The 27,047-nt window shown below is 38.8% G+C and overlaps 1 protein-coding gene across 6 annotated transcripts in view; it reads left to right on the forward strand.

Moving 5' to 3' along the window:
* Positions 1–27,047, forward strand: part of zgc:136872 — a 51,698-nt gene that overhangs the window by 16,911 nt on the left and 7,740 nt on the right. For 3 of the 6 annotated variants that reach the window (XM_073927489.1, XM_073927488.1, NM_001040251.1), the window contains 17 exon segments: positions 2,170–2,239; positions 7,066–7,184; positions 7,717–7,850; positions 11,938–12,112; positions 14,621–14,701; positions 16,279–16,364; positions 16,456–16,527; positions 18,464–18,624; positions 21,613–21,776; positions 21,856–21,867; positions 21,945–22,153; positions 22,236–22,269; positions 24,217–24,273; positions 25,835–25,892; positions 25,981–26,045; positions 26,162–26,230; positions 26,846–26,924. In XM_073927489.1, the coding sequence (XP_073783590.1) occupies positions 2,170–2,239; positions 7,066–7,184; positions 7,717–7,850; positions 11,938–12,112; positions 14,621–14,701; positions 16,279–16,364; positions 16,456–16,527; positions 18,464–18,624; positions 21,613–21,776; positions 21,856–21,867; positions 21,945–22,153; positions 22,236–22,269; positions 24,217–24,273; positions 25,835–25,892; positions 25,981–26,045; positions 26,162–26,230; positions 26,846–26,924 (1,645 nt within the window). 6 annotated transcript variants of the gene reach the window in all.

A 27,047-nucleotide genomic window follows, 5' to 3' on the forward strand; every position in this document is an offset into this window, starting at 1 on the left:
TCTCGGATCAGCTTTGAAGAACGAAACGATCCTGGATCATGTCAAATCCTCAATATCCAAATCCAGCTAACTGAGTAATCCACGTACGATGAACGGACCCCTGCTCCTTATTTCTGTTTGTTGTCAAAACTGACAGCTGGAGGGGCATGGTTAAGTGTGTTAGCCCCGCCCACTATTTTAACTGTAAACAAACAGGAAGTGCATTTTCAGATTTCATTTAAAGATTACAAGAGCAAACAATTTATTTTGTACTTAATGACATGCACAGATGAATGGTTTACCACAAAACTAGCAATGTGAGTTAACAAAATCTGTTCGTTTTGAGTACATGTGGACTTTAGGTTCTTAACCCACATAATGATTTCACGTCCATAACACTTGTAAAGAAAAAAATTGTTTTAGTTAGGGGAAAACAAAACTTCCACAAAACATTATGCTTATATGGAGCACATTTACATTGGCTTCAGCACGGTGACGCAGTGGGTAGCACAATCCCCTCACAGCAAGAAGATCACTGGTTTGAGTCCCGGCTGGGTCAGTCGCCGTTTCTGTGTGGAGTTTGCATGTTTTCCCTGTGCTGGCGTGGGTTATCTCCGGGTACTTCAGTTTCCCCCACAGTCCAAACACATGCGCTATAGGGGAATTGAACAAACTAATTTGGCCGCAGTGTATGAATGTGTGTGAATGAGAGTGTATGGGTGTTTCCCAGTACTGGGTTGTGGCTGGAAAGGCATCCGCTGTGTAAAACATATGCTGGAATAGTTCTCGGTTCATTCCGCTGCGGCGACCTCTGACAAAAAATGCACTAAGTCCAAGAAAAATGAATGAATGAATTATATTAACAATATATATGAAGTTATATTAGTGTCAGAAAACATTTGAGAAATCTTTTGTTTCATTTCTATAGTCTATTGTTTCATTTCTCCATATCTCACACACTTCATGTGCCTGAATTTTAGTAATAAGCATACATATGCCTACTGACAAACTACTGTAAAATTGTAAAGTTGTAGGCATATTTTGAAAGCTACTAAAAGTTCTCGTTGGCCAGTCTAGCTGCTGTTGACATTAGGGTGTGAGTGCTAGTAAAGTTTAGTGTCCACTACACAGGGTATTGCGTAGTCATACATGCTTTTCATTCTGGTTTTGTTGTATTTTTTAAACTTAAAAAGGGTCTTGTGTACTTGTTAAGGCAGTGGTTCTCAAACTTTTTTCACCAAGTACCACCTCAGAAAAAAATTGTCTTTCCAAGAACCACCATAGTGACCAGTATTGAATTACAGGACCGTGGTAGGCCTAATTAAGCATCTACAGCACTGCACAGTTCAGAGGCAGATTAATTCCTATTATTATGAACATTTATCATTGTCAGCCACTTTGAACATTATAAATAGTTTAAACATTTAACACTGTACTGTGCTTACAGGTAAAATAAATAATGTTTAAATGAAAATGTGCTTTTAAAAGTTAATTAAAAATGGCACTGTTCTTAAAGAGTAAAAAGAAAACTGCTGTATTTAAATGTAAAACATTAACATAAAGTAGCCTATTCATGAAAACCAAATGTTCGTGGACCTCATAAATATAGGCTATACGTCATCACATTAAAATAAAAACTCCTTTTGATAATTTTGTTTTAAATATATGGTGCATGTACATATGATATATTTGTATATCTTTGAAATCTAAACATTAACTTGTATTTTAGACATATGAATTGGATTTACATATCTAAATTACAAATTAGATCTGCTTACTGCACATTAGAGAAGGCTATTTGTGTCAGAAAAGCAAGCGATGAAACTATTCCTGTCAACATTGGAATATAAAAATACGGTATACGCCCCCAACAACCATTACAAATATGGGGAGGAGATTAGCTTCAAATGATAAAATACATAACAAACAATAGGAAATTTAAAATAAAATAAAAGGTGTAGCCTATTCAAATCAATTTACTGATCAAATCGGTATTATTGTACGTGTCAAAGGGTTAAAAGTGTGTTCTTTTTTTTTCTTATTATTATTCAGCCATTCCTTTGTGTACCACTAGAAGGAAGCCTGCGTACCACTAGTGGTACACGTACCACAGTTTGAGAACCACTGTGTTAAGGAATTGTACACTTGTGTCTGATGTACAATGTGAAATAAATCCTCTTTCTCCTTCAGGAACTGGTGCCAAACCCTGTTTACATCGCTCAAGGCACTTCAAGGTTTGACTTCATCCAGGGCAGATTAGGTAGGCCTGCAAAATTGCATTATGGAAATGAATTCAGATTTGGTAAAGGATCATTCATTGTCTACTATATATTTACAGTATGCTGGATTATAAAAATAACAAGTGAGAAAAAATGTATTTGTTAATAATTAACCAAAACATATGGAAAATCATTTAGACATCAAAATCTCAAAGGTCAACGGGCTAAGCTAGTTAATAGATAAAGTGGCAGTGCAATAAATCAGGCAAACAGGTGTGTACGGTTTATTCAGTGATTGTGGATTTAAATGTAAAATGTAAATAAACAGTTACTTCAAGCACCAATCCTGCTTCAGCACAACTGTCAGCAACACCTTTATTAGGTGTTCGAGTGGGTTTTGAATCCAACATAGGCTCATTCTGAAAACGTAGCCCAGTATACATTTCTGGAGATCACGAATTATGTAGCCAGAGCTATGTTTTGCTGCATTTCGTCTTTAAAACGAACGCTACGGGGTGGTATGACGCTATTCCTTTTCATGCTTACCAGCTGACCGCTTACCTCCGTATGAACGGTTTTCCCACTATTACCAGTTTGCCCAATGGCTCGCCATGTACATCGGCGGACTAGAGACGCAGATAGGAGTTGACCACGATGATGGGGTTCCAGTCTGGCGAATGATGGTTTTAGAAGGCATGTAAAACAAAAACAAAAGCCAAAAAATAAAATAAACAAACTAATAACAGGATAAGAATGTGGTAAAATCTGAAAACATGGTAAAAATCAGGCGAGGGCTTTTCTTTTGCTGGATTGCTTTTCAAAACAATGGGTGGGTGAGTCAATCTGTGCAATTGAAAACACTATTGGTTGGGTTTAGGGAAGTGGGTGGGTCAATGTGTGCAATTAAAAACACTATCGGTTGGGTTTAGGGAAGTGGGTGGGTCAATCTGTGCAATTGAAAACACTATCTGTTGGGTTTAGGAAAGAAGAAGGGTGGGTCAGTCGAACGTTCGGCCAGTCAGTCAGTCGACAGCGGCCTCTGGTGGATTTATGTGAGAACAGCAGGCACAATTGGCACTCATGAGAGAAATTTGAGATCTGATTAAGTGTACACAGCGGCCTCTGGTGAATTCGAGAAAACTAAAACTGCAAAAAAGCGTAGCTCCTGGGATTTATTTTCCTTTCTCCTGAAACATATACAGGGGTACGTTTTCAGAACGAGCCTGGGTTGGTTGAATCTGAACTGGATCTGAAAATTAACTCAAATATTATTACTTAAGTTTTTTTAAGTAACACATTTCTTTGCTCGTAACTTAGTAAAGTAATAATATTACTTTAAGTATTGTGTTACCCCCAACGCTGATAACCAGAAGCCACAAAAAAGTGCAACAATGCAAAAATGATACATCCGAGAAAAGGGTTGAAGACCACTGATGATTGTTGTAGACTTTAAGCAAAATCAAACCACAAATTTTAACGTGACGTACATATTACTGGTTACAAATAGGCAGCGCTGTGGTCAATGTGAGGTGACAAAAACCAAAACAGTGTGTTATTACTTCCAATAGCTGACAGTTTGGATAAATGTTTACACAAAAAATGGCGTGAGGTTTTAAAAAAAGCTTTATAATATAATTTTTTTTAGCAAAGTCTAATGATGATCTATGTTAAATTTGATGAACATTAGGGTGGTTTGGAGGGTTTGTGCCTCAAATGAGAACGTATAATCACTATACATAACCAACCCAGGCTCATTATTGCTACGTACCCCTATATACATCTCTGGAGATCACAAAATATGTCCCAGGAGTTTTTTTTTTTTTTTTTTTTTGCAGTTTTTGTTTTCGTGAACCCACCAGAGGCCGCTGTGTACACTTTTTCAGATCTCAAAAATCTCTTGCGAGTGCCATTCACACCTGCTGTTCTCACGTAAATCCATCAGAGGCTGCTGTCGACTGACTGATTGGCCGATCGACCGACCGATGACCCTTTCCCTAAACCCAACTGATAGTGTTTTCAAAAGCACAGATTGACCAGCACGGATTGACCAGCCTTCCCCAAACCCTACCGTATCGACTGCATTTTAAAAAGCAACCCAGAATAAGATAAACCCTCATAACTGCCTGATTTTTTTTCCACATTCTCAGATCCCTGTTATTTACTTGTTTATTTTTGTCTTACCTGCTTCCTGGAACCGTTCGATGCCGCAGTGAACACTCTCCCTCGGGAGGCCAATACGAATGTAACTGAAACTGCAATTCATTGAAAAGCCACTAGTCCTGGTTCCATAATAGAGCAAAGTTTAATTGAGCCCACTGTTAGAATGGCCAACTTTACTGCAGAAAAAAAGGTGTTTACAGCCTGGTACAAAGAACGATTTTGGTTCATCAAGCTAATACTACCCTTCATGACAACTGTGAGGGATGTGATTCTTTTAAAAACTCATTAGTTTCCTTTATGTTAGGCTAGATTAAGTTTGCATAATTAAGGGTGTGGCCACTTGATTGACAGCTAGGTCTCGCTGTCGCCGTCACTTCACCTCAGCTGATTCCGACTGATTCAGCTGATTCATATTCATCGTGTTTTTGTGTTGTTTTCTGTGGCTTTACACAGTCAGTTGCTTTTTGGGATTATTTCCTACAATTATCAGATGATATGGGATGCTGTGTGCACTTTATTGTGCTTACAAACCATTCTTGTGGCCTCCGTTTCCCATGTGAGTAAAATTATATACTTATACACCATCTCTATACATGTATTTGTTTTATTTAAGATCATTTATCATTTATAATGTTCTTTAGAGCTGTAATGCACTCCAGAATCTGACAGATTGATTAGTTGTAGACTCTAGAACAGTCATCTAAAGCGTTATCATACAGTGTTATGCTGGATTTCATAATTAGCTTTGCATTTACTAACAGACTATATCTGAAGTGTTTGAAAGTAATTCACATTTTCCTCCTGTAGGAAAACATCATACGAACAAATGTTTAGTGGCTCAATGTATTACAGCAGTGTTTTTAAAAGACTAAACACTTTATTGATATAGTACAGCCAAGCACATGTGGTCAGAACACAAACGAGTTGCAGGTGATTAAGTATTCAGCGTTTTCCCAAAGTAAAGTGTGTCTAAGCCAGGTCCAAACAAAATGCTAGCAGGATTCTGTAGCTCTGCTCACTCTTCGCCTCTTTGCCCTTGTTTGGTATCCTGCCGTGAGTGCAATGATGCACGAACAAAAGGCGACAGTTGGCCGCCCCTAGTTGTGGCTTCTTTTGCGCTCTTCAGAAATCTACGAGTGACGTCACGGAGACTACGTCCATATATTTTACAGTCTATGGCCCATATACATGGCAAGCCATTGACCAAACTCGTGATGACAGAAAAGCTGTATACATGAAGGTGAGTGGTCAGCATTAGCGCGAAAAGAAACAGAAGTTGTCGGGGCATCATAACGCCCTGTAGTGTTCGTTTTAAAAGGCAAAATGCAGCCATACACACCTCTGGCTATAATTTGCGCTCTCCAGAAATGTATACAGGGGTACGTATTCAAAATAAGCATGTGTAGCAGTGGTGTAGTCCAAAAAAAAAGGTGGTGTACTATTACACCCGACCCAAAATTTAAATGAAAGTAGGCAAAAAAATGACGAAGGTCAATGTTTCCTTGATTCAATATATATATATATATATATATATATATATATATATATATATATATATATATATATATATATATATATATATATATATATAATGTAATTTTTAAGTATATTTTTTAAAAGAATTTTTTTTAAACATCAGTTTCCTGTAACTATTAACTTTCACGAAAGGAAAAACAAATACTATGTCAATGTAAGTCAATGGTTACAGGTTTCCAGCTTTCTTCAAAATATTGTCTAAAATAAAATAATATTAAAATAATAATGTACAAAATTATGTATTTTGTGTTTAACAGAAGGAAAAAAAGACAAACCGGTTTGGAACAAGTAAAGGTTGAGTAAATGATGACAATTTTTTTTTTTGGGAAAACTGTCAATTTAAAATTTTAACAAATTTGTTCAATTTAAAGGAAGACGCTAATAGTCTAATCCTATCCTATTTTTTTAAAACCAAACTATTATGAGTCTGTCTTCTGTTGTCGCTATAATATAATAGTAGTTACCCTTTTAAATTGCATATTGTTATTTTTGTTAATCGCGATTTTTGAGTAGTCTTTGCCTCATTATTTTTTAGTGTTATACACTTTGTCATAATACAGTATAAGTATATATATATATGCACTTATATATAGTGTGGATCACTGTAGCGGCACAATTAAGACAAATGTGAAATACTGTTTTACAGGGGCGATTTTAAGATGTTCATTTTCAGGATCAGATCCTTTTGGGGTAAACAAAAAAAATGTGTTTTATATATATATATATATATATATATATATATATATATATATATATATATATATATATATATATATATATATATATATATATATACACATACATATATATATATATATATATATATATATATATATATATATATATATATATATATATATATATATATATATATATATATATATAAAGTTTAATCAGAAAAACAAATGAGTATACCAAGGGTATACGCAATTATTGATCCTCAGAAGTGGTAATACCCAAACAGCTTGTGGAAAAGAGTGAGCATACTGAGTATACACGCGTATAGCAAGGACTACACCACTGCTGTCTAGCAAATAACACACATACACAACAGCTTCAAGGATATGCAGTACTTGCTTTGTGCAGGCATTATATAGGATTAATCAAAATACTGAGCAGTGAATTTGGATAAATGCATAAATAAATTCTGCATTTCTGTTTGTGTATGAAGGGAACTGCTGGTTTCTGGCATCTGTCGGAGCGCTTACATTTCAGAAGCGCATCATGAAGCAGGTCATTCAGGACGATCAAACGTTCTCTGTGGATTATGCTGGAATATTTCACTTTAGGGTAAATATATATTTGATGATCAATTCCTTTAAAGCTTCTGGTTGACAAAATTATGAGTTTTTTAAAAATTGCTGATTAACGGGATTTTTTCCAACACATTTTTAAATGTAATAGTTTTAAATAACTTTTATTTTAATTTTTAAAAAACGAATTTCTTTTGTCTTTGCCATGATGCCAAGATGAAAAATATTTGACTATTTATTTTGCTAGATTTAGCTTAACGTGCAATTAAAAGACTTCACAGGGTTAATTGGGTTAACTAGGAGTGTAGAGTTAATGAGACAAGTCATTGGACAACAGTGGTTTGTTCTGTAGTCTAATTATTTGTAATATTTTTTTCCAGCCAAACTAAAATAAATAAGACTTTCCCCAGAAAGCAAAAATAATGCTGTAAAAAAATCCTTGCTCTTTAAAACAGCACTTGGGAAATGTTTAAAAAAGAATTTAAATTTCATAGGAAGGTGAATAATTCAACGATGTGTGCATTTTTTTTTAATTTAATAGCTAATTGCTGTTATGTTTTTGTTTTCAGTTCTGGAGATTTGGATCATGGGTTGATGTGGTTATCGATGATAAACTGCCAACTATAGACAACCAACTTGTCTTTGTCCAGTCCAAAACACCGAATGAATTCTGGCCTGCTCTGTTAGAGAAAGCTTATGCCAAGTAAGTTTTCCCTAAAGGCTGTTTTTTAAAAGCTGTGGGTTGCAGCAATGAGCTATATGCATAGGGATTTTAAATCTTGATTGAACCAGCTCAAGTGGCATTATTAAAATCGCTGGCGTTTGAGATCTGGTTAAAAATCCATGATCTTCAGTGCCTGATTGAGGCCTTGTCCACAAGAACAAGGGTATTTTCAAAACCGCACTTTTTTTCTAAGAGGTTTGGCTGTTTGTCTGTACAAAAATGCAGTATCTGGTGACTGAAAGCTTTCTGAAAACTCTGGCCAAGGTGTATATTTTCCAAAACTCCGGGTAAAGTTTTATCCTCATGATGTCAGCGTGCACGCTGTTTTCTCTTCTGTGATTGGCCAACCAGGCTGGGCTTACCACTAACACAGAAGATGTAAATGAGGTGAATTCTGCACATTCACGACAAATGAATCGCATATTCCGCATTGTTCAACCACAGGGACAGTAATCCGCTTCTGTTCTCACATTTGCATTGACTTGAATGCAATTTACTTGAGAAATATACTTGATTCCCCATTTGATGTGCACTTAGTAAAGGGCCCAATCTCAATTCTTTTTTTGTACCCCTATCCCTTCCCCTTGGCCCTTAAAACAGAGTGTGAAGGGCTTCAAAATGTACCCCTTAGAATTGGGACAGCACTACAGCACCTGCACACGTCCTCATATGTCATCGCGATCTCTTGCTTCATATGAGATCAGAGGATCGCGACTGCTGTAGTTATTCCAGGTGTGTTATTTTTTTGTAGTAATCTTCAGGAAATCACTGAAGGCGTATATTATGTTATCATAACAATCTAATTTGGCAATAGGATCGCAACTGTACTGTGCATTTACACAGTGGCCATATTGATCAATGTAAACACACTAAAACAACGTTAACATTATAGCAGACACTGTAAAAAGCTCATTCCCAGCTACTAGACTTTTCTGACAGGGTATTCGAGTGTCATCGAGTGTCAGAATGTTGTAAGACTACTATACAGGAGTTATGATCATAGGTTATAGATTTAGCCCAAACGTTTGCATTTTTTTAAAGCATGACGGTATTGGAGGAAAACTGAAGAAAATCTTACATACACATTATAATACTCACATTAAATCTCTTCATATCTTGTTTAGGAACATATATAAATCATGGACTAATAGACTACACGAATACATTGATTGTGTTCATTAGAAAAAAGTTTTGACTAGCAACTGATTAACCAATCTTTTTCTCATTATGTGATATGTTATACTAACTAAAGTTCTTCTTTTTATTATGGGGTCATGTACTGGAACATCTTGTTCAAAGTTCTGCTGACAAGGGAAATTGGCTGCAAGATATTGCAAGGGGGGGGGGGCCTTGATCCAGACTTCCTCTCTACCAAAAAAGATGTGCAGGGTCACAAGAAGGGTATGGTTGTCACGAGTTATGAAATATGTGAAAGGTGCAATTAACTATACAAATCTTCTGTGCAGAAAGACAATGGTGAAGGAGGAAAGACCAAATATGCAGAGGAGCAGCCCGGAACTCACCCTCTTTATTCCTGCTGTCTATAAAACTGGGTTTTAGACACCGGGCAAGGGCAGAGTACCTGACTATCTTGGTGTATGCCCAGAGCTCTGAACATCGAATTATTCATTTGTATTCAATAAATTACTAATCTTTTAAGCATTGAACTATTTCTCCTGAGTTTGAATTGAACACGCATGGAATAGAGGAAGAATATTCCAACAACGGTAAAACACGAACACGGTTATGAGTATATTAAAACGTGTTTGTTTGTTTGTTGTAAAATTCCTAATAATGACAACAAATACTAATTTGTGGATCTCCTTACTTCTGGGTTCAGCAATACTGCCGTTGTGGCAGGTGTATTCTAGGAAATATTCTAACCCCTTGGATTCGAGTGTGCTTCTGAAAAATCTCAGTTTGAAGGGCTACAGCATCTACCCCTTCCCCTTAGGCCTGCGCCTTCAAGCTAAAGAGAGTTGGGACACCCCTACCCCTTCATTGGTACGCGCAAAATGAGGGGTAGCCTTAGGCCCGATCCCAATTCTACCCCTTAGCCCTTACCCCTACCCTCATTTTGCATGTTCACGCCAAGGGGTAGGGGTGTCCAAGTTCTCTTTAGCTTGAAGGCGCAGGGCTAAGGGAAGGGGTGAATAGCCCTTCAAATGAAGATTTTTCAGGAGCACACTCGAAACCAAGGGGTAAGAAAATTTCTCAGAATACAACTGCCACAACAGCAGTATTGCTACACCCAAAAGTAAGGAGATCCACAAAAAAGTATTTTTTGTCATTATTACAAATTTTTACGACAAGCACATGTATTAATATATTCATAATTGCATTCATGTTTTACAGTCATGCTTAAAAAAAAAAAAACGCTAACCCCCAACACACCCCCCTCGCTAATTTTCACAATCTATAATCCCAAATAATAACTCCTGTACAGCAGTCCCACAACATTCTGACACTCAATGACACTGGAATACCCTGTCAAAAAAGAATGAGCTTTTTACTGTGTCTGCTATAATGTTAAGGTTGTTTTTGGTGTGTTTACATTGATGCATATGGCCATGATGTAAATGCACAGTACATTTACGATCTTATTGCCACATTAGATCGCTATGATAACATAATATACACCTTCAATGATTTCCTGAAGATTATTACCACAAAATAGCACACCTGGAATAACTACAGCAGTCATGATCGTCTGATCTCATATGAAGCAAGAGATTGCGATGACATATGATGATTCGTGTAGGTGCTGTAGTGCTGTCCCAATTCTTAGGGGTACATTTTGAAGCCCTTCCCCTTCACACTCAGTTGTTTGGGCTAAGGGGAAGGGGTAGGGGTACAAAAAAATAATTGTGGTTGGGCCTTAATGTGTTATTATCGTCGCCTGTTGGTTCGGAGTGCCCATAACAAGCATCACAGAGCATTTTTGTGTTTTCTTGTGGACAGAGTTTTTTTTTTATGAAAAATACCTGTGCACATGTGGACATGGCCTGAGATGGGATATAAAGTGGGTTTCACACAAGAACAGAAGCACTTGATGAAATTACATTGTTCTGCATCAGAAATATGAACACTTTTTAATCACTGTATTTTCCATCCCGAGCTCATTCTGAAAATGTAGCCCCGCGGACGTTTCTGGAGACCGCGATTTACGTGGCCGGAGGTACGTATGGTCGCATTTGTTTTTTTTCAAGCGAATGCTACGGGGCTGTGTGACGCCGCTCCTTTTCTTCGCGCTCGCTGGCTGTGACAGCTCACCTCCGTGTGGAGAACTTTCCCGCCGCAATCAGTTTGTCCGCTTAGCTCGAAGTGTTACGTCGGCGGAGCGAAGGCTCAGACGACGAGGAGCCACCCGTGGCGATGACCGGATTCGAGTCTGGGGAAGAGCGGTTCCAGAAATCAGATAAGATGAAAAACAGAATCCAAAAAAAAAGTGAACGAGTTCCTGACAGGTCGAGAATGCGGCGAAATCAGAAAACTCGGTCAAAATCGGACGAGGGCTTTTGCTTTTTTTTTCTGGACGGCTTTTGTAAATCGTTGCTTGGGTTTAGGGAAGGAGGAGGAGGAGGGTGGCTGGGTCGGCCGATTGGCAGCGGCCTCTCGAGGATTCGCAAAAACAAAAACTGCACAAACACGTACCTCCCGGGACGTATTTTGCGGCCTCCAGAAACGTCCGTGGGGCTACGTTTTCACAATGAGCCTGGGTTGGTATTTTCAATGGAGTTTCAGCGCTCGCCTGCTGCTTCTTTCATCTCATATTACGCAACAAAATAAATAATGAATTCTGTTTGACTGATAATATTTGAATGAAATTACATTATCAATGCTGTAAAAGGAAATTTCTGAAATTGAAAATACTCACATTAACCGATCACCAGACATGTATCGTTAACTGAAAAACACTTGCTGTGCATATTTAGTAACATTGAGTTCTGGCAGTAAAAAACAACAAACAATTATTCGATTATAAGTAGGTTATGCAGTTTCATGAATCCGAAGTTTTCTCTTTTCTGGAAATGTCTTTATGGGAAAATGTCTGTTCCTTTTCCAGAGTGTGTGGCTCTTATGCGGATATGGACGCAGGGAACATCTCAGAGGCTCTGATGGATTTCACCGGTGGTCCACACATGACCATTAAACTGAGTCAAGCGTCAGATAAGCTGTGGGACATCATGAGACGAGCCGGCAAATCAGAATCACTGATGGGATGCGGCACTCCTGGAGGGGTAAGAGTCTTTAAAGGGACAGTTCACCCAAAAACAATAATCATCTTTCCAAAGTTGTGTGAGAAAGGGAACCTATTTTGAGTGCATGAGAGTGTTTTGCATGTAGTGGCAGATGGTCAAATATTTAGCCTATAATAATTAATAATTATTAATGAAGCAAGTTATTCTGCAATCAAGTGATACCCTTAATTTTTTTTTTTGTAGTGTGTGCTGTGCCGCGGTTTTCATATCTTATCAGTGTGCGCACGTTTAAGATGTGAGGTAATAACATGGCCAGGATGATCAAAGGAATCGAAACATTCTTTTCAATAGAATAGTCTGACCGTGGGTTAGCTTGCATGTGTGGCCATAGTTTGACGTCTTGACCTAAAACTTTACACATTTATATAATTTGAAATGAAACAGAAATAAATAAGGGAGAATAAAATATTATGTAAAGCACTCGTTTGGCGCTGAAGCTGATCCGTCTGCGTTTATGTAAACAGTGTTGTTGCACAACTTTCACTGATAAAATCAGTAATAGCGAAACTGTGCATATTTTCATTACTATAAAAAAGTATATTACTGTCCTGAGTCAGTAACTTCAACACAATCTCATAGCAATTCGTAACTTTTTCATTTAGCGGCTAATTTGTATGAATTCGTACGATCTAATTAGTACATTTTAGTACAATTTGCTCATCCCCCAATGACGGTAGGGTTTAGGGGTGGGGTTAGGTGCCACGCCTCCTTTTTTAAATCGTACAATTTCGTACGACTGAACTCGTACTAATTCGTACGAATTAGCCACTAAACTGGCAAAACCTAAAAATACTTACGTTTTCTCGTGAGATCAGGCAGGTAACTAAAGCACTAATGCAAAGGAATAATAAATAGTCTAAACTCTAATGTCTAGTTACTAGAATGGTGGAATTTCAAGGCATAAAAGATCATCCGAATGCACGCCAGAATGAGCTTGAGCGTTCACAGCAAGTGCAAAAACAATTGTGACTCCTTATCAAAAGGCATTGTTGTAACATTTCATTAGACAGAAGGTGCACTTGTCAAACCAGTATTAGTGGAAATATGGAAGGTGATTGGGGCCTAAAAATGTGTTAAATTTAATCTTGTCAGTATGCACAGCTTGAACGACTAGCACAAACCACCAACAAAAATGCTTTATTTTAGACTATCTTTGAATATGTGAAGCAGTGGTACATTGTTATATACAAGTACAAACATCAGATCATGTATAAGATATTTTAATGTACTGTATACAGGTTTAAAGAATGTGCATGTAAACAAGAAACCCCCGGATCATTCTGAAAATGTACCCCTGTATACATTTCTGGAGAGCGCCAAATACATCCCAGTAAATAAATTTTTTTGTTTTTGTGAATCCACGCTGTGTTCGCTTTTTGAGATCTTAAATTTCCCTCGCGCCTTTTTGTGTAAATCCATCACAGGCCGCTGTCGCCTGACTGACTGACCGACTGACCGACCGACTGATCTCCCACCCTCCTCCTTTCCTAAACCCAACCGATAGTGTTTTACAAAGTTCCAATTAAATTGAACGCCCACTTTCGTAATTCCAATCGACAGTGTTTTAAAAAGCAATCCACAAAAAGAAAAGACCCCTGACTTTTACCACGTTTTCAAATTTTACCACATTCTCATGCTGTTATTAACTTGCTTGTTGCATTTGTTATATTTTTTTTGGCTTCGGTTTTTGTCTTACCTGCTTTCTGGAACCGTTCTTCGTCAGACTCAAACCCCGTTGTTGCGGTCAACTGCTCTCTGCGTCTCAAGTCCGCCGACGTACATGGCGAGTCTCTGGACAAACTGGTAACAGTAGGAAAACCGTTCATACGGAGGTAAGTGGTCAGCTGCTAGCGCAAAAAGGAACGGCGTCATACTGCCCCGTAGTGTTTGTATTAAAGATAAAATGCAGCCATACCTCCTTCTGGCTACACAATTCGCGATCTCCAGAGATATATACAAAGGTACGCTTTCAGAGTGAGCCTTTTGCCAGCTCAGCATGCATGGTGGAACTGCACTAATACAAATTTAGTGTTAAATTTAAACTCATAAATTAAGCAGATTTGTTAAATATCTTTAAGTCGAACTGTATTATTTAAAAAATACCCAGCATTAACTTGTACAAACTGACGAATTTCACCAAAAATATAGCAGAGTTTGATTAGGAGAGATAGTTCGATATGAAGATTTATTTGTTGACTACGATTACGGCAAGTAAATGATGACAGATTTTATTTATTTTTTGTTAACTATCCCTTTAAGGTCTTCTCAACCACAAGGACCACCAACACTGCATATTTTGGATATCTCCTTTCTCTGTCAAACCCATTGCAGGTCTTTCAGTCTCCACTAATGAGCTGATAATCTGAATCAGGTGTGTATGGTTAAAGATACCTGGAAAATGTGCAGAGCTGGTGGTCTTCCAGAAATGTGGTTGAAAAACATTGCTTTAAACCATATAATCACAGACTAAAATCTTTGTTACTTCAGCAAGCAGGTGTGCTGCAAAATACTGTGTTGCCCAATGGTCTTGTGGAAATGCATGCGTACACGGTCACAGGAGTCACAGAGGTGAGAACATATCTCAAATATCTGACTAATTCTAATGTGCTTTGTAATTTATATTTACAGTTGAAAGCAGAAGTTTACATACACTGTATAAAAAGGCACATGACCATTTTAAAAAAGTCAGATGTTAATGTGACTGAACTTTTTCTCTTTAAGGTAAGTAAGGATTATCACATTAGTTTCTGTTCTGCTTAATAGCAGAAGACCTTTTCTTAAAAGTCAAGTTTACATACAATAAGATTATTCTGCCTCTGATAAAGCTCAGATGATGATGTCAAGGTTTTTGGAGTTTCTGATTGGCTAATTGACAACATCTGAGTTAATTGGAGGCACAACTGTAGAATAGTATTTAAGGAAAAGCTCAAACACACTGCTTCCTTGTGTGACAACATGGGAAAATCAACAAGCCAGAATCAACAACAAAGCCAGATTACCATTTGCTAAATACACTGGAGGGAAAAATCATTTTTGGAGACATGTCCTGTGCTCTGATGGAACTAAGATTGAACTGTTTGGCCATAATGACCAGTGTTGCATTTGGAGGACAAAGGGGAAAGCTTACAAGTCTAGGAACACCATCCCAACTGTGAAGTATGGGGGCGGCAGCGTCATGTTGTGGGGCTGTTTTGCTGCAGGAGGGACTGGTCCACTTCACAGCATAGATGGCATCATGAAGAAAGAACATTATGGAGAAATACTGAACCAACATCTCAAGACATCAGCCAGGAAATTACAACTTGGCCACAAATGGGTCTTCCAAACAGACCATGACCCTAAGCATACTGCCAAATTAGTTAAAATGTGCTTTAAGGACAACAGAGTGAATGTTTTGTGGCCATCACAAAGCCCTGATCTCAGTCCTATAGAAAATTTGTGGGCAGAGTTGAAAAAGCTTGTGCGAGCAAGACAGCCAACAAATCTGACTCAGTTACACCAATTCTGTCAGGAGGAATGGGCCAAAATTCCTGCAAACTATTGTGAGAAGCTTGTGGAAGGATACCCAAAACACTTGACCAAAGTTATACAGTTTAAAAGCAAAGTTAATGTAACAGAGGCCAGCTAGTAAGTGCTGTGCAGTTAAACCTGACTCCTCTGATCTCTAAAGGTGCTCTAGCGACAGACGCTAGAGGCCATGGTCTTTAGCCTCCTTGGTAGAGCAACCGACTCCCATGCGGAAGGTCGGGTTGGGTGGCGTTGGACCGGCGGGGTTACACAAAAAAAAAAAACAAGGAAACATGTGTAAATTTTTGACTGTTTAGAAATTAATAAATAAATTCTCAAAAAACAAAATTACTCTCATTATTTAGGTAATTTAGGTGATCCTAACAGACCTAAAAAAGTATACTTTTAGTATGATTTAACACCAGACATTTAAAAAAAAAAAGGTTCTGTTCCTTTTTTTAGAGTGTATGTAAACTTCTGGTTTCAACTTTATGTATTTTGCAAATTCATTTTTGCACAAATGTTTACTTTTAAAACTGCAACTAAAGCAATTCATCAGAGAGCAGACAATGTTCATAAAATGTATTTTTTTAAGACAACTACTTGTCAAGTGTACAGTATGGGGTGTTCTCTTTCAGGTTGTATGTAAAGGTCGTCCAGTGAAGCTGGTGAGAATTTTTAATCCGTGGGGTTCTGGAGAGTGGAACAGAGACTGGAGCGACAGGTCTGAATCCAACTATTTATCCACCAATAGTCACCATTCAGCATGTCTGATTTTCTCCATAAAGCTTATTTTATTAATCTGGTCTCTTTAGATCTCCACTGTGGGAACTTGTACGTCCCGAGGACCAAAAATACAATGATGTTCTCGACAATGGAGAATTCTGGTGAGCAGAATAAAGTGGTGTCTAATCCTCTTAATGTTTTTGCTTTTATATGTAAACTGCATCAGGAACAGAAATCCCCACATGTTCATGAAGAGTGAAAAACACCTCTAAAATCCTTTATTGATGCATAACCAGCAGTGTTAGGGAAAGTTACTATTGAAAGTAATGCATTACAATATTGTGTTATTCCCCAAAAAAAGTAACTAGTTGCATTACTTATGGCCCGTTATCATTGACTGGTACAGTACGGTACGGGTCAGTACAGGTCAACTTTATTAGGGTTGCGTTTCCGCTGCATGCTTGTGAACGTGCTGGGATATGTCTGACTAAAAGTTGTCTTAAGATGCTATTTTCAAGTAGTCAATTTACTTATGGTAAAACCTATGCGAACACGGAAGTACATGCAAACGCCACACAGAAACGCCGACCGGCTCGGAGAGGGGCTGAACCAGCAGCATTCTTGCTGTGAGGCAACAGTGCTAATCACTGAGCTGCCATGCCGCCCTATCAGAGAAGAGGAGGAGTAAGGGTGGAAGGGGGGATTCTTCAAGATGAAGATGACGGAAGTGGAAAGCTCTGGTTATTTATAGTATGTCAGTATTCTGATTGGTGAAATACACGGAGCTGATGCGATACCAGCTGTGTTCAATCATAAGCATAGATCCTTAGAAATTACTTCATAAATAAACCACAAGTGTGCAAAAACTGCATCCCTGGCAACACTGTTTGTACTACAAACGTTTTCCATTGACTGGTACAGTACGGTACAGGTCAGTACAGGTCAACTTTATTAGACTTGCGTTTCCGCTGCATAAAGGGTACCAAGGGTGGGCTTGGTGTACGGCTGGCCCGAATCAAGCTAATGTACGAACCACCAATCAGACGATTCCTAACTCAGTATAAATAACCCAAGCATCTTACCTTTAGTCATATTCGTCTTGAAAAATCCCCCCTTTCACCCTCTCTCCTTTGTGGCCTCACAGCAAGAATGCCTCCGCTTTGGGTCTCTACCCAGCCAATTGGCATTTCTGTGTGGAGTTCATGTTCTCCCTGTGCTCGCGTAGGTTTTCTCTGGATCCTCCGGTTTCCTCCCAAAGTCCAAAACATGAGACATAAGTAAATTGACAAAAACCAAATCAGCACCATAGTCTAATCCCACCAGCAACACACCCTCAATATTACAGAGATCTACCTGAGCTCAAACTCTCCTCTCGCCCTGCAAACGGGAGGGAGCCCCGAGCTCGAGGATCTCATGAGCTCAGGGCTCTCTCCCGGGACAGCAATCATCAGTAAGGAGTGAACTCTTAAAGTGAAGTTTCACGAACTAATTTCGAAAGGAGCGCATGATATGATTGACTGCAGCTGGCCACTCATCTACACTCATTAGCTAGCCAATCAGATTGATCCAAACTCACTATAAGTAGCCTAGCTAGAACTAATCCCTTATCTTTGTTTTTCCGAAGAAACCCCCTATCCAGCCTTTCTCCTCCTTTCCTCCTTTACCAGGGGAAGCTCGCGAGAACCACCTGATCTCGTACTCCCCTTACATGCTCTATGGACCAGGCGGGAGCCCTGGGCTCAGTTATCTCCGAGCTCAGGGTTCTCTCCCAGGACAGCATGACAAACCTGCTAACTTGCTAACAAGTTGTCAAACAATATCTTAGTGTGAACTCTTGAAATGCCATCGAGCAGAAAGCTCTTCCTCGGTGCAACCTCAAACTAATTTTTAAAAATGAGCTGGAACAACACAACTCTAGAAATTTATTAGGGACAAATTAATTGTTTTAAATTTAATCCACTAAAATTTGTTAAAACAATTAAGTGAACTTAATCTGCTTGTGTTAGGACAGCATAAAGGTATTGTTTGCAGCACAGCATTTCTTTACAGTGTACTGCGTGTAGCACACTATTTTACAGTCCTTTTCTGTCTCTGCAGGATGTCAATGGAGGATTTCTGCAGGAATTTTTCTGAAATGGATATCTGTTGTTCAGATGTGAATGTCCTTGCCGGATCTCAATCTTCCTCCTGGAAAACTGAAGTGCACAAGGGCCAGTGGGTGATGGGGACAACAGCTGGAGGGTGTTCAAATGACATAGGTAATATACCGTAACTCTGTTTGTATTGTTTGTCTTCAGGGTTGCCAAGTCCGTGAAAATTTCCCAGCAAGATGACAGACCAGAAGGAATGAAAAGTAGCTCATTTTGTCTTTATCCAATATGTTAACTGCTGGATTCCCAAAAAGAGAAATGCTTAGCAGATCTCAATTTTAAAGTATTGACTAACTTACAGTACTGCACATCAAACAATATTTCTAATGACCTTCATGAGATATCCGATTTAATATTACCAACATACTTTTACAGCATTTTTAGGGGGTTGCCAGGTATGCATTCTGGGATCAATGTCCATTAAGAAACTATTTATTTTACATTCTGTATTTATGAGGATGAAACATTTTTGCGGCTATAGCACGTTATGAAAAAAATCCTAAAATAAGGCAACTCACAGCTTACGTTTTTTTTAAGCTCCCAATTTTCATGAGTTCACACTTAGCTGATGATTGATAATAAAGCGTATTTGGCGTGCTGTCCCGGGAGAAAGCCATGAGCTCAGAATATCTATGAGCCCGGGGCTCCCTTACGTTTGAAGGGCGAGAGGAGAGTTTGAGCTCAGGTAGATCTCGAAAACTCCCCTGCTTGTGAATGTGCTAATATATGTCTGACTAAGTCTTAAGATGCTATTTTCAAGTAGTCAATTTACTTATGGTGTATGTCTTTGAACGGTGGGAGGAAAACAGGAAACCCAGGTAAAACCCACGCGAACACGGGAAGAACATGCAAACTCCACACAGAAACGCCGACCGGCTCGGAGAGGGGCTAAACCAGCAGCGTTCTTGCTGTGAGGCAACAGTGCTAATCACTGAGCTGCCATGCCGCCCTATCAGAGAAGAGGAGGAGTAAGAGTGGAAGGGGAGATTCTTCAAGATGAAGATGACTGGAGTGGAAAGCTCTGGTTATTTATAGTGTGTCAGTATTCATCTGATTGGTGAAATACATGGAGCTGATGCGATACCAGCTGTGTTCAATCATAAGCATGTGATCCTTAGAAATTATTTCATAAATAAACCACACAAAAACTGCATCCCTGACAACACTGTTTGTACTACAAACGTTTTTATTATGACTTTGACTGCTCCTATCTAAGAATTTGAGTAAAAATGGGGACTTTTCATCGTGACATCCCCACTTATTAACCTAAAAAAGGAGATGTAAGAAATTGTTTCTTGTCTGACTTTTAAATTTTGACTTTTGTATATAAGTTATAAACATGTTATAAACAAAATCTGAGCATGACATGAGAAATGAGAGACAGAAATTTCTCATTTTAAGATATACAGTACACTGACGTTTTTCTGACATGTTGCAATTGTGACATTGTTGAATACCTAGATAATTTCTATGCAGTTTTATGTTTTGTTCTGTGTTTTAATACGTTTTTTTTTTTTTCCTTCGGCCTAGTCTTCGTTTTATCAGGGGTTTGCCACAGCAGAATGAACTGCCAACTATTCTGGCATCTGTTTTACACATCGAATGCCCTAAAAACATTATTATTATTATTATTATTATTATTATTATTATTATTATTATTATTATTATGGGCGACACGGTGGTCAGCACTGTTGCCTCACAGCAAGAAAGTCACTGGTTCGAGTCTCGGCTGTGTCAGTTGGCATTTCTGTGTGGAGTTTGCATGTTCTCCCCACAGTCCAAACACATGCACTATAGGGGAATTGATTAACTAAATTGGCTGTAGTGTAAAAGTGTGTGTATGCGTGTGTGTGTGTGTGTGTATGCGTGTATGGGTGTTTCCCAGTGATGGGTTGCAGGTGGAAGGGCATCCGCTGCGTAAAATGTTGGTGGTTCATTCTGCTGTGGCGACCCCTGATAAATAAGGGTCTAAGTCGAAGAAAAATTAATGAATGATTATATTTATTTATTTATTTATTTATTTATTTATCTATCTATCTATTTATTTATTTATTTATTTATTTATCTATTTATTTATTTATTTAGTTTTGGGGGTATTTTGAAGGCAATCACCAAAGCACTGAAATGCATTTATGTTTACTCCCATCTCACATCTTTACTGACTCTATTGACCTTATTTTAAAATGCGGAAGTGCGCCTGTTTTCGCGATTGTCTTAGAACTTCCGATTCATTCGCCTATGGGAGAAATGACTAGGAATAATAAACGGCAGAAAATGGCCAAACTACTTGCTCAACAAACAAATGTTTGCATGACTACACAGACCAAGTAGCATAATATAATAAGAAAATATTAAATTGCAACATCAAGCAGCGTAACGAGCAGTTGTTAACGTCAAAAAATGAATGGAAGTGAATGTGACCGGAAGTCGCGAGACAAAAAGATTCAAATCGCAGCGCCCGCTCGACAGCTGAGAATAAGATGAATACAGCACTAAACTGACACAGTAGAGTGCACGTCATGATTTGCCAAGTAAGATGCTTGAACATTGTAACATTGTTGATCCTGGAACATCATTTTTGTTGGAAAATGTAATCCATACTGTAACTATTCCCTACCCCTTAACCCAATATAACTGTAAATTATTTCCAAAATCAGAGTGGAATAATAGTTGGATAACAGTCATGTAGAAGTGTATAAACCTAACCGTAAGCCTACACTTGACATAAATGGTAAACGTGTCCCTTAATTATAATTTGCTGATTGGAATGTTGTTCCAGGATCTTCATAGATGTTAATCCAGGAACATGTCCTGCCTGGTTAAATCAGGTTAGTGCAGTAGAGAGGTGTAAGTAGGATAACTGGAGTTGTAAGTCACTGACAGACATTCCACAGGCTTTATGAAGTGCTTTTGGCACATCACACTTAAGCAGGATATTTCATAACTGGTTGCATGATTAATTGCAGCTTAACATTACAGAATCTTTGTATCTTAATCCTTACTTAAGACTTGAAACATGTTGCGATGGCAACTAAACGGAATCTGTGTTAGGTCACTTCTTTTAAATTCCCTGCATCTGTTTTTATGCATTCATAGACAGTTTTTCGAAGAATCCTCAATATCGTGTGACTCTTAAAGAGACTGTTGAAGATCCTAGAGATAAATCCTCTGCAAATCTCCTGGTGTCTCTCATTCAGAAATCTCACAAGAGGAACAGACACTTGGCCACCAATTTCCACATCGGCTTTAACATTTATGAGGTTGGTAAAAATGCACTGAAACCTTGATGGGGTTTGGATTTTGCAATACTTTTAAAGCAGCTGTCTGTTTGTTTTGCAGGTGCCAGCTCATGTACGTATTGAACGCATTCCAGATTTTTTAGTATGTTTTGCAAGGGCACGATAATCAATATGTTCCTTATTCACCAGTTAAAGGACCAAAAGGAAAAATTCCCAGCCTCGTTCTTCAGAAACGTTCGTGTTGTGGGAAAAAATGAGTCTTTTCTCAATGCTCGGGAGGTGATGGAGTTTTTCAGATTTAAAGCAGGCGACTACCTCATCGTTCCCTCAACTTTCCAGCCAAATGAAGCTTCGTCTTTCCTTCTGACGGTCTATTCAAAGACAGAAACCATCATTGAGTAAGAGTTAGCAGAGCTTTAGTGATGTTAATCAGTTTTTGTAGGATTGTTGGACTTCAAACCTTTTTGTTTTTGTTTTTAGAGACACTTCTGGATATGGCATCACAAGAACTAAGGTACATCACCACTTGGGCCATTTTTTGTCATTGTTATTCGTTTTGAAAGTATATACTGTACATGGGTGATTCTAGAGTTGTGAATAGTTTGCAGACATGAGTAAATCACATTTACATCGTTACATTTACTTGAGTAAAATTGCAAGCTATTACCGTAAGTGAAGAGTGGCGGTGGGTGGTAAGGTATCGCAGACGAAAGTGAAGAGTGCAGGAGAAGAGTTGTGTCATGGATGAAAATGAAAAGCGGCGGTGGGTGTTTGGATGTCATGAACGTAAGTGTAGAGTAAGGGGGTACAGGTTAGGAGGGTTTTGCACATGAAAGTGAATAGAAGTTGGTGAGGGAAGGGGGTTGAAAGTGAAAATGGAGGGGAGGGGTGTCATGGACAAAAGTGAATATGGGATTGCGGACGAAAGTAAATAGGGGTTGGTGGGGGAAGGGGGTCGGGTGGTTGTCGTGGATCAAAGAAAAGAGCGGCTGGGGAGCTTGTGTTGTGAATGAAAGTGAATAGGAGTTGGTGGGGGAAGAGGGTCGGGTGGTTGTCGCAGACCAAAGTTAAGAGCGGGAGGGGTGGTTGTGTCACGGACAAAAGTTAATTGGACGTTGGTGGGGAAAGGGGGTCGGGTGGTTGTCGTGGACAAAAAAGAAAAGCGGGAGGGGGGAGTTGTGTCACAGGCGAAAGTGAATAGGGGTTGGTGGGGGAAGGGGGTCGGGTGGTTGTCGTGGACAAAAATGATGAGCGGGAGAGGGGAGTTGTGTCGCGGACGAAAATGAATAGGGGTTGGTGGGGGAAGGGGGTCGGGTGGTTGTCGTGGACAAAAATGAAGAGCGGGAGGGGGGAGTTGTGTCGCAGGCAAAAGTGAATAGGGGTTGGTGGGGGAAGGGGGTCTGTTGGTTGTTGCAGATGAAAGTGAAGAGCGGGAGGGCAGGGTTGTGTCGCGGACGAAAGTGAATAGGGGTTGGTGGGGGAAGGGGGTCTGTTGGTTGTCGTGGATGAAAATGAAAAGTGGGAGGGGGAAGTGGTGTCGCAGATGAAAGTGAATAGGGGTTGGTGGGGGAAGGGGGTCGGGTGGTTGTCGTGGACCAAAGAAAAGAGTGGCACGGGGGCTTGTGTCGTGGATGAAAGTGAATAGGGGTTGGTGGGGGAAGGGGGTCGGGTGGTTGTCGTGGACCAAAGAAAAGAGTGGCACGGGGGCTTGTGTCGTGGATGAAAGTGAATAGGGGCTGGTGGGGGAAGGGGGTCGGGTGGTTTTCGTAGACCAAAGAAAAGAGTGGCACGGAGGCTTGTGTCGTGGATGAAAGTGAATAGGGGTTGGTAGGGGAAGGGGGTCGGTTGGTTGTTGCAGATGAAAGTGAAAAGCAGGAGGGCAGGGTTGTGTCACGGATGAAAGTGAATAGGGGTTGGTGGGGGAAGGGGGTTGGGTGGTTGTCGTGGACGAAAATGAAGAGCGGGAGGGGGAATGGTGTTGCAGATGAAAGTGAATAGGGGTTGGTTAGGGAAGGGGGTCGGGTGGTTGTCGTGGACAAAAATGAAGAGCGGGAGGGGGGAGTTGTGTCGCAGGCGAAAGTGAATAGGGGTTGGTAGGGGAAGGAGGTCAGGTGGTTGTCGTGGACCAAAGAAAAGAGTGGCAGGGGGGCTTGTGTCGTGGACGAAAATGAATAGCAGTTGGTGAGGGAAGGGTGTCGGGTGGTTGTCACGGACGAAAGTAAAGAGCAGGCAGGTGCCCCTAGCTAAGGACTGCTACCCCAGATACTCATGCAGTGTGAAAACATCTGTGGTGGAATGATGGGTAAAGATGTGCAAGTTTATGGGATCAGATAATCTGTTGTCTAAAGTTCAGTCTATGTTTTCACTCGAAGATGTCAAAAGGAATAGTTTCATAATGCAATGAACTCATTCAGCAATTCTGGAATGAGTCATTTGCTTAAATTGTGTTTATATTTTTCAGATGATTCCCAGAGATAATGATGAATCCTTCCAGCTGTTTCTGCAATATGCAGATAAGGTACAAGTGATTCTCCAACATTATATTCTGAAATATACTGAATGTAACAGGTCAAACTTCAATTCAATTCAAATTGAATCCATCCTAATGTTATGTGATGCATTGTGTGTATGCTTTACTCAAAAGATAAGTCTTCGATCTTTTGAGAGAGAGTGTGTCTGTGCCAGGATTATCAGGAAGGTTGTCCCAGAATGTAGGAGCCATATACAGTATGAGAAGGCTCGACCTCCTTTAGTGGACTTTGCTTTTCTGGATACTACGAGAAGCCCTGAGTTTTGAGATCTTAAACAAACTCGAGGTCAAACAAACTAGAAGGTGTTTCTGATTTAGATTTCTGAATATAATGTAAATCAAATCCTAATAGTCTGATTATATTAGTTTGGTAAGGTGGACACCGCTCGGCTTCAGAAACTTCTGAATGAGAATTTTCATGCAGGTCAAACTTTAATTCAATTCAATTTAAGTTGAATCCACATCCTAAAGTAATGTGATGCATTGTGTGTATGCTTTACTAAAAGATAGGTCTTTATTCTAGTTTTGAACTGAGAGTGTATGTCTGAGCCTCAGACATTATCAGGAAGACATTATTGTGAGTTTAGGAGCCATATATGAGAAGGCTCGACCTCTTTTAGTGGACTTTGCTTTTCTGGATACTACCAGAAGCCCTGAGTTTTGAGATCTTAAACAAACTAGAGGTCAAACAAACTAGAAGGTGTTTCTGATTTAGATTTCTGAATATAATGTAAATCAAATCCTAATAGTCTGATTATATTAGTATGGTAAGGTGGACACCGCTCGGCTTCAGAAACTTCTGAATGAGAATTTTTATGCAGGTCAAACTTTAATTCAATTCAATTTAAGTTGAATCCACATCCTAAAGTAATGTGATGCATTGTGTGTATGCTTTACTAAAAGATAGGTCTTTATTCTAGTTTTGAACTGAGAGTGTATGTCTGATCCTCAGACATTATCAGGAAGACATTATCGTGAGTTTAGGAGCCATATACGAGAAGGCTCGACCTCTTTTAGTGGACTTTGCTTTTCTGGATACTACCAGAAGCCCTGAGTTTTGAGATCTTAAACAAACTAGAGGTCAAGCAAAATAGAAGTTGTTTCTGATTTAGATTTCTGAATATAATGTAAATCAAATCCTAATAGTCTGATTATGTTAGTATGGTGAGGTGGACATCGAGCGGCTTCAGACACTTCTGAATGCGAATTTTCATGAAGGTCAAACTTTAATTCAATTCAATTTAAGTTGAATCCACATCCTAAAGTTATGTGATGCATTGTGTGTATGCTTTACTAAATCATAGGTCTTTATTCTAGTTTTGAACTGAGAGTGTGTCTGAGACATTATCAGGAAGACATTATCGTGAGTTTAGGAGCCATATATAAGAAGGCTCGACCTCCTTTAGTGGGCTTTGCTATTCTGGTTACTACCAGAAGCCCTGAGTTTTGAGATTTTAAACAAACTATAGGTCAAACACACGAGAACATGTTTATTAATACCATTTCTTAATATTATGTAACTAAAATCCTAATTGTCTGATTTTATTAGTATGGTGAAGTGGACGCTGAGCGGCTTCAGAAACTCCTGAACGAGAATCTTCATGCAGGTGATGTTCAAGCTCAGTATAAAGTCTCAATATAAGCTCACGCTGCTGTTTTTGATGCTCTGTGTTTGTTTATTGTCTGATATTTCAGGACGTTCACAGAAAACAACAGGATTCAGTGTGGATTTGTGTAAGAGTCTGGTGGCGCTGATGGATGTATCCTCTACTGTGGTGGATTTGAGTTGCAAAAGGGTTTTATTTCTGCATTTTGTTTGACTTTTGTAAATATTAGAAGAAAATGTTTCAGGTTGCTCTTTAACAGCTCAGTTCAGCTCAGTGTCACAGGAAGACTCAGTGAATTTGAATGCCTTCGTTTGTGGAAACGAGCCGTTTTTCTAAAGGTAAATTAAATCCACTGAATGAAATACATTCAGCTTCAATTATCGTTTTCATATTAAGTATAATTTTCATATTTTTTCTGTGTTTATGCTACTAAGTTAAGCTGAATACTAGTATCTTGAAAAATATCTAGTCAAATATTATTGACTGTCATCATGGCAAAGATAAAATAAATCAGTTATTAGAAATGAGTTGTTAAAACTGTTATGTGTTAAGAAAATTCTTCCCTCCGTTAAACAGAAATTGGGGGAAAAATATACAGGGGTGCTAATAATTCAGGAGGACTAATATGTGTTGCCATAAAAAAGAGAAAAATGTAAAACTATCTGCAGTGCATGTTTCATGTCTAACATATTCAATAAAAACACTTTTTAGGAAAAATAATTATTCAAAGAAAAACATTAGTGTGCGCACTTTTAGTAAAATCTTTAATTGCCATTTGCCATTTTAAAAATCAAGTTTAATTGGATTATTTTAAATTTAAAAAAACCAATTCCAATTAAATGTGTCTCTTAAAAGCTAAAGTGCTTTTTTTTTCTTTTTCTAAAAATAAATTCTCAATCAAATATTGTGCAAGTCAAATGGGTTGCAATTACATCTGTGGTCCTGTTATTTAGGATATTTTCTACGACATGGATGTGTCACACACTGGAAGTCTCTCTGTCAATGAACTCCGAAATGCTCTTAAAGTTGCAGGTAACTAATTTTCACTAAATTCTTACAGTCATGTTTTACAACACCATCTAATGCAGGGGTTCTCAACTGGTTTGGCCATGGTACCCACATTTTTACATGGTCATCAAGCCGCGACCCAAATTT

This window comes from Danio rerio, chromosome 17 (genome assembly GCF_049306965.1).
Source record: "Danio rerio strain Tuebingen ecotype United States chromosome 17, GRCz12tu, whole genome shotgun sequence".
Classification (NCBI taxonomy): domain Eukaryota; kingdom Metazoa; phylum Chordata; class Actinopteri; order Cypriniformes; family Danionidae; genus Danio; species Danio rerio.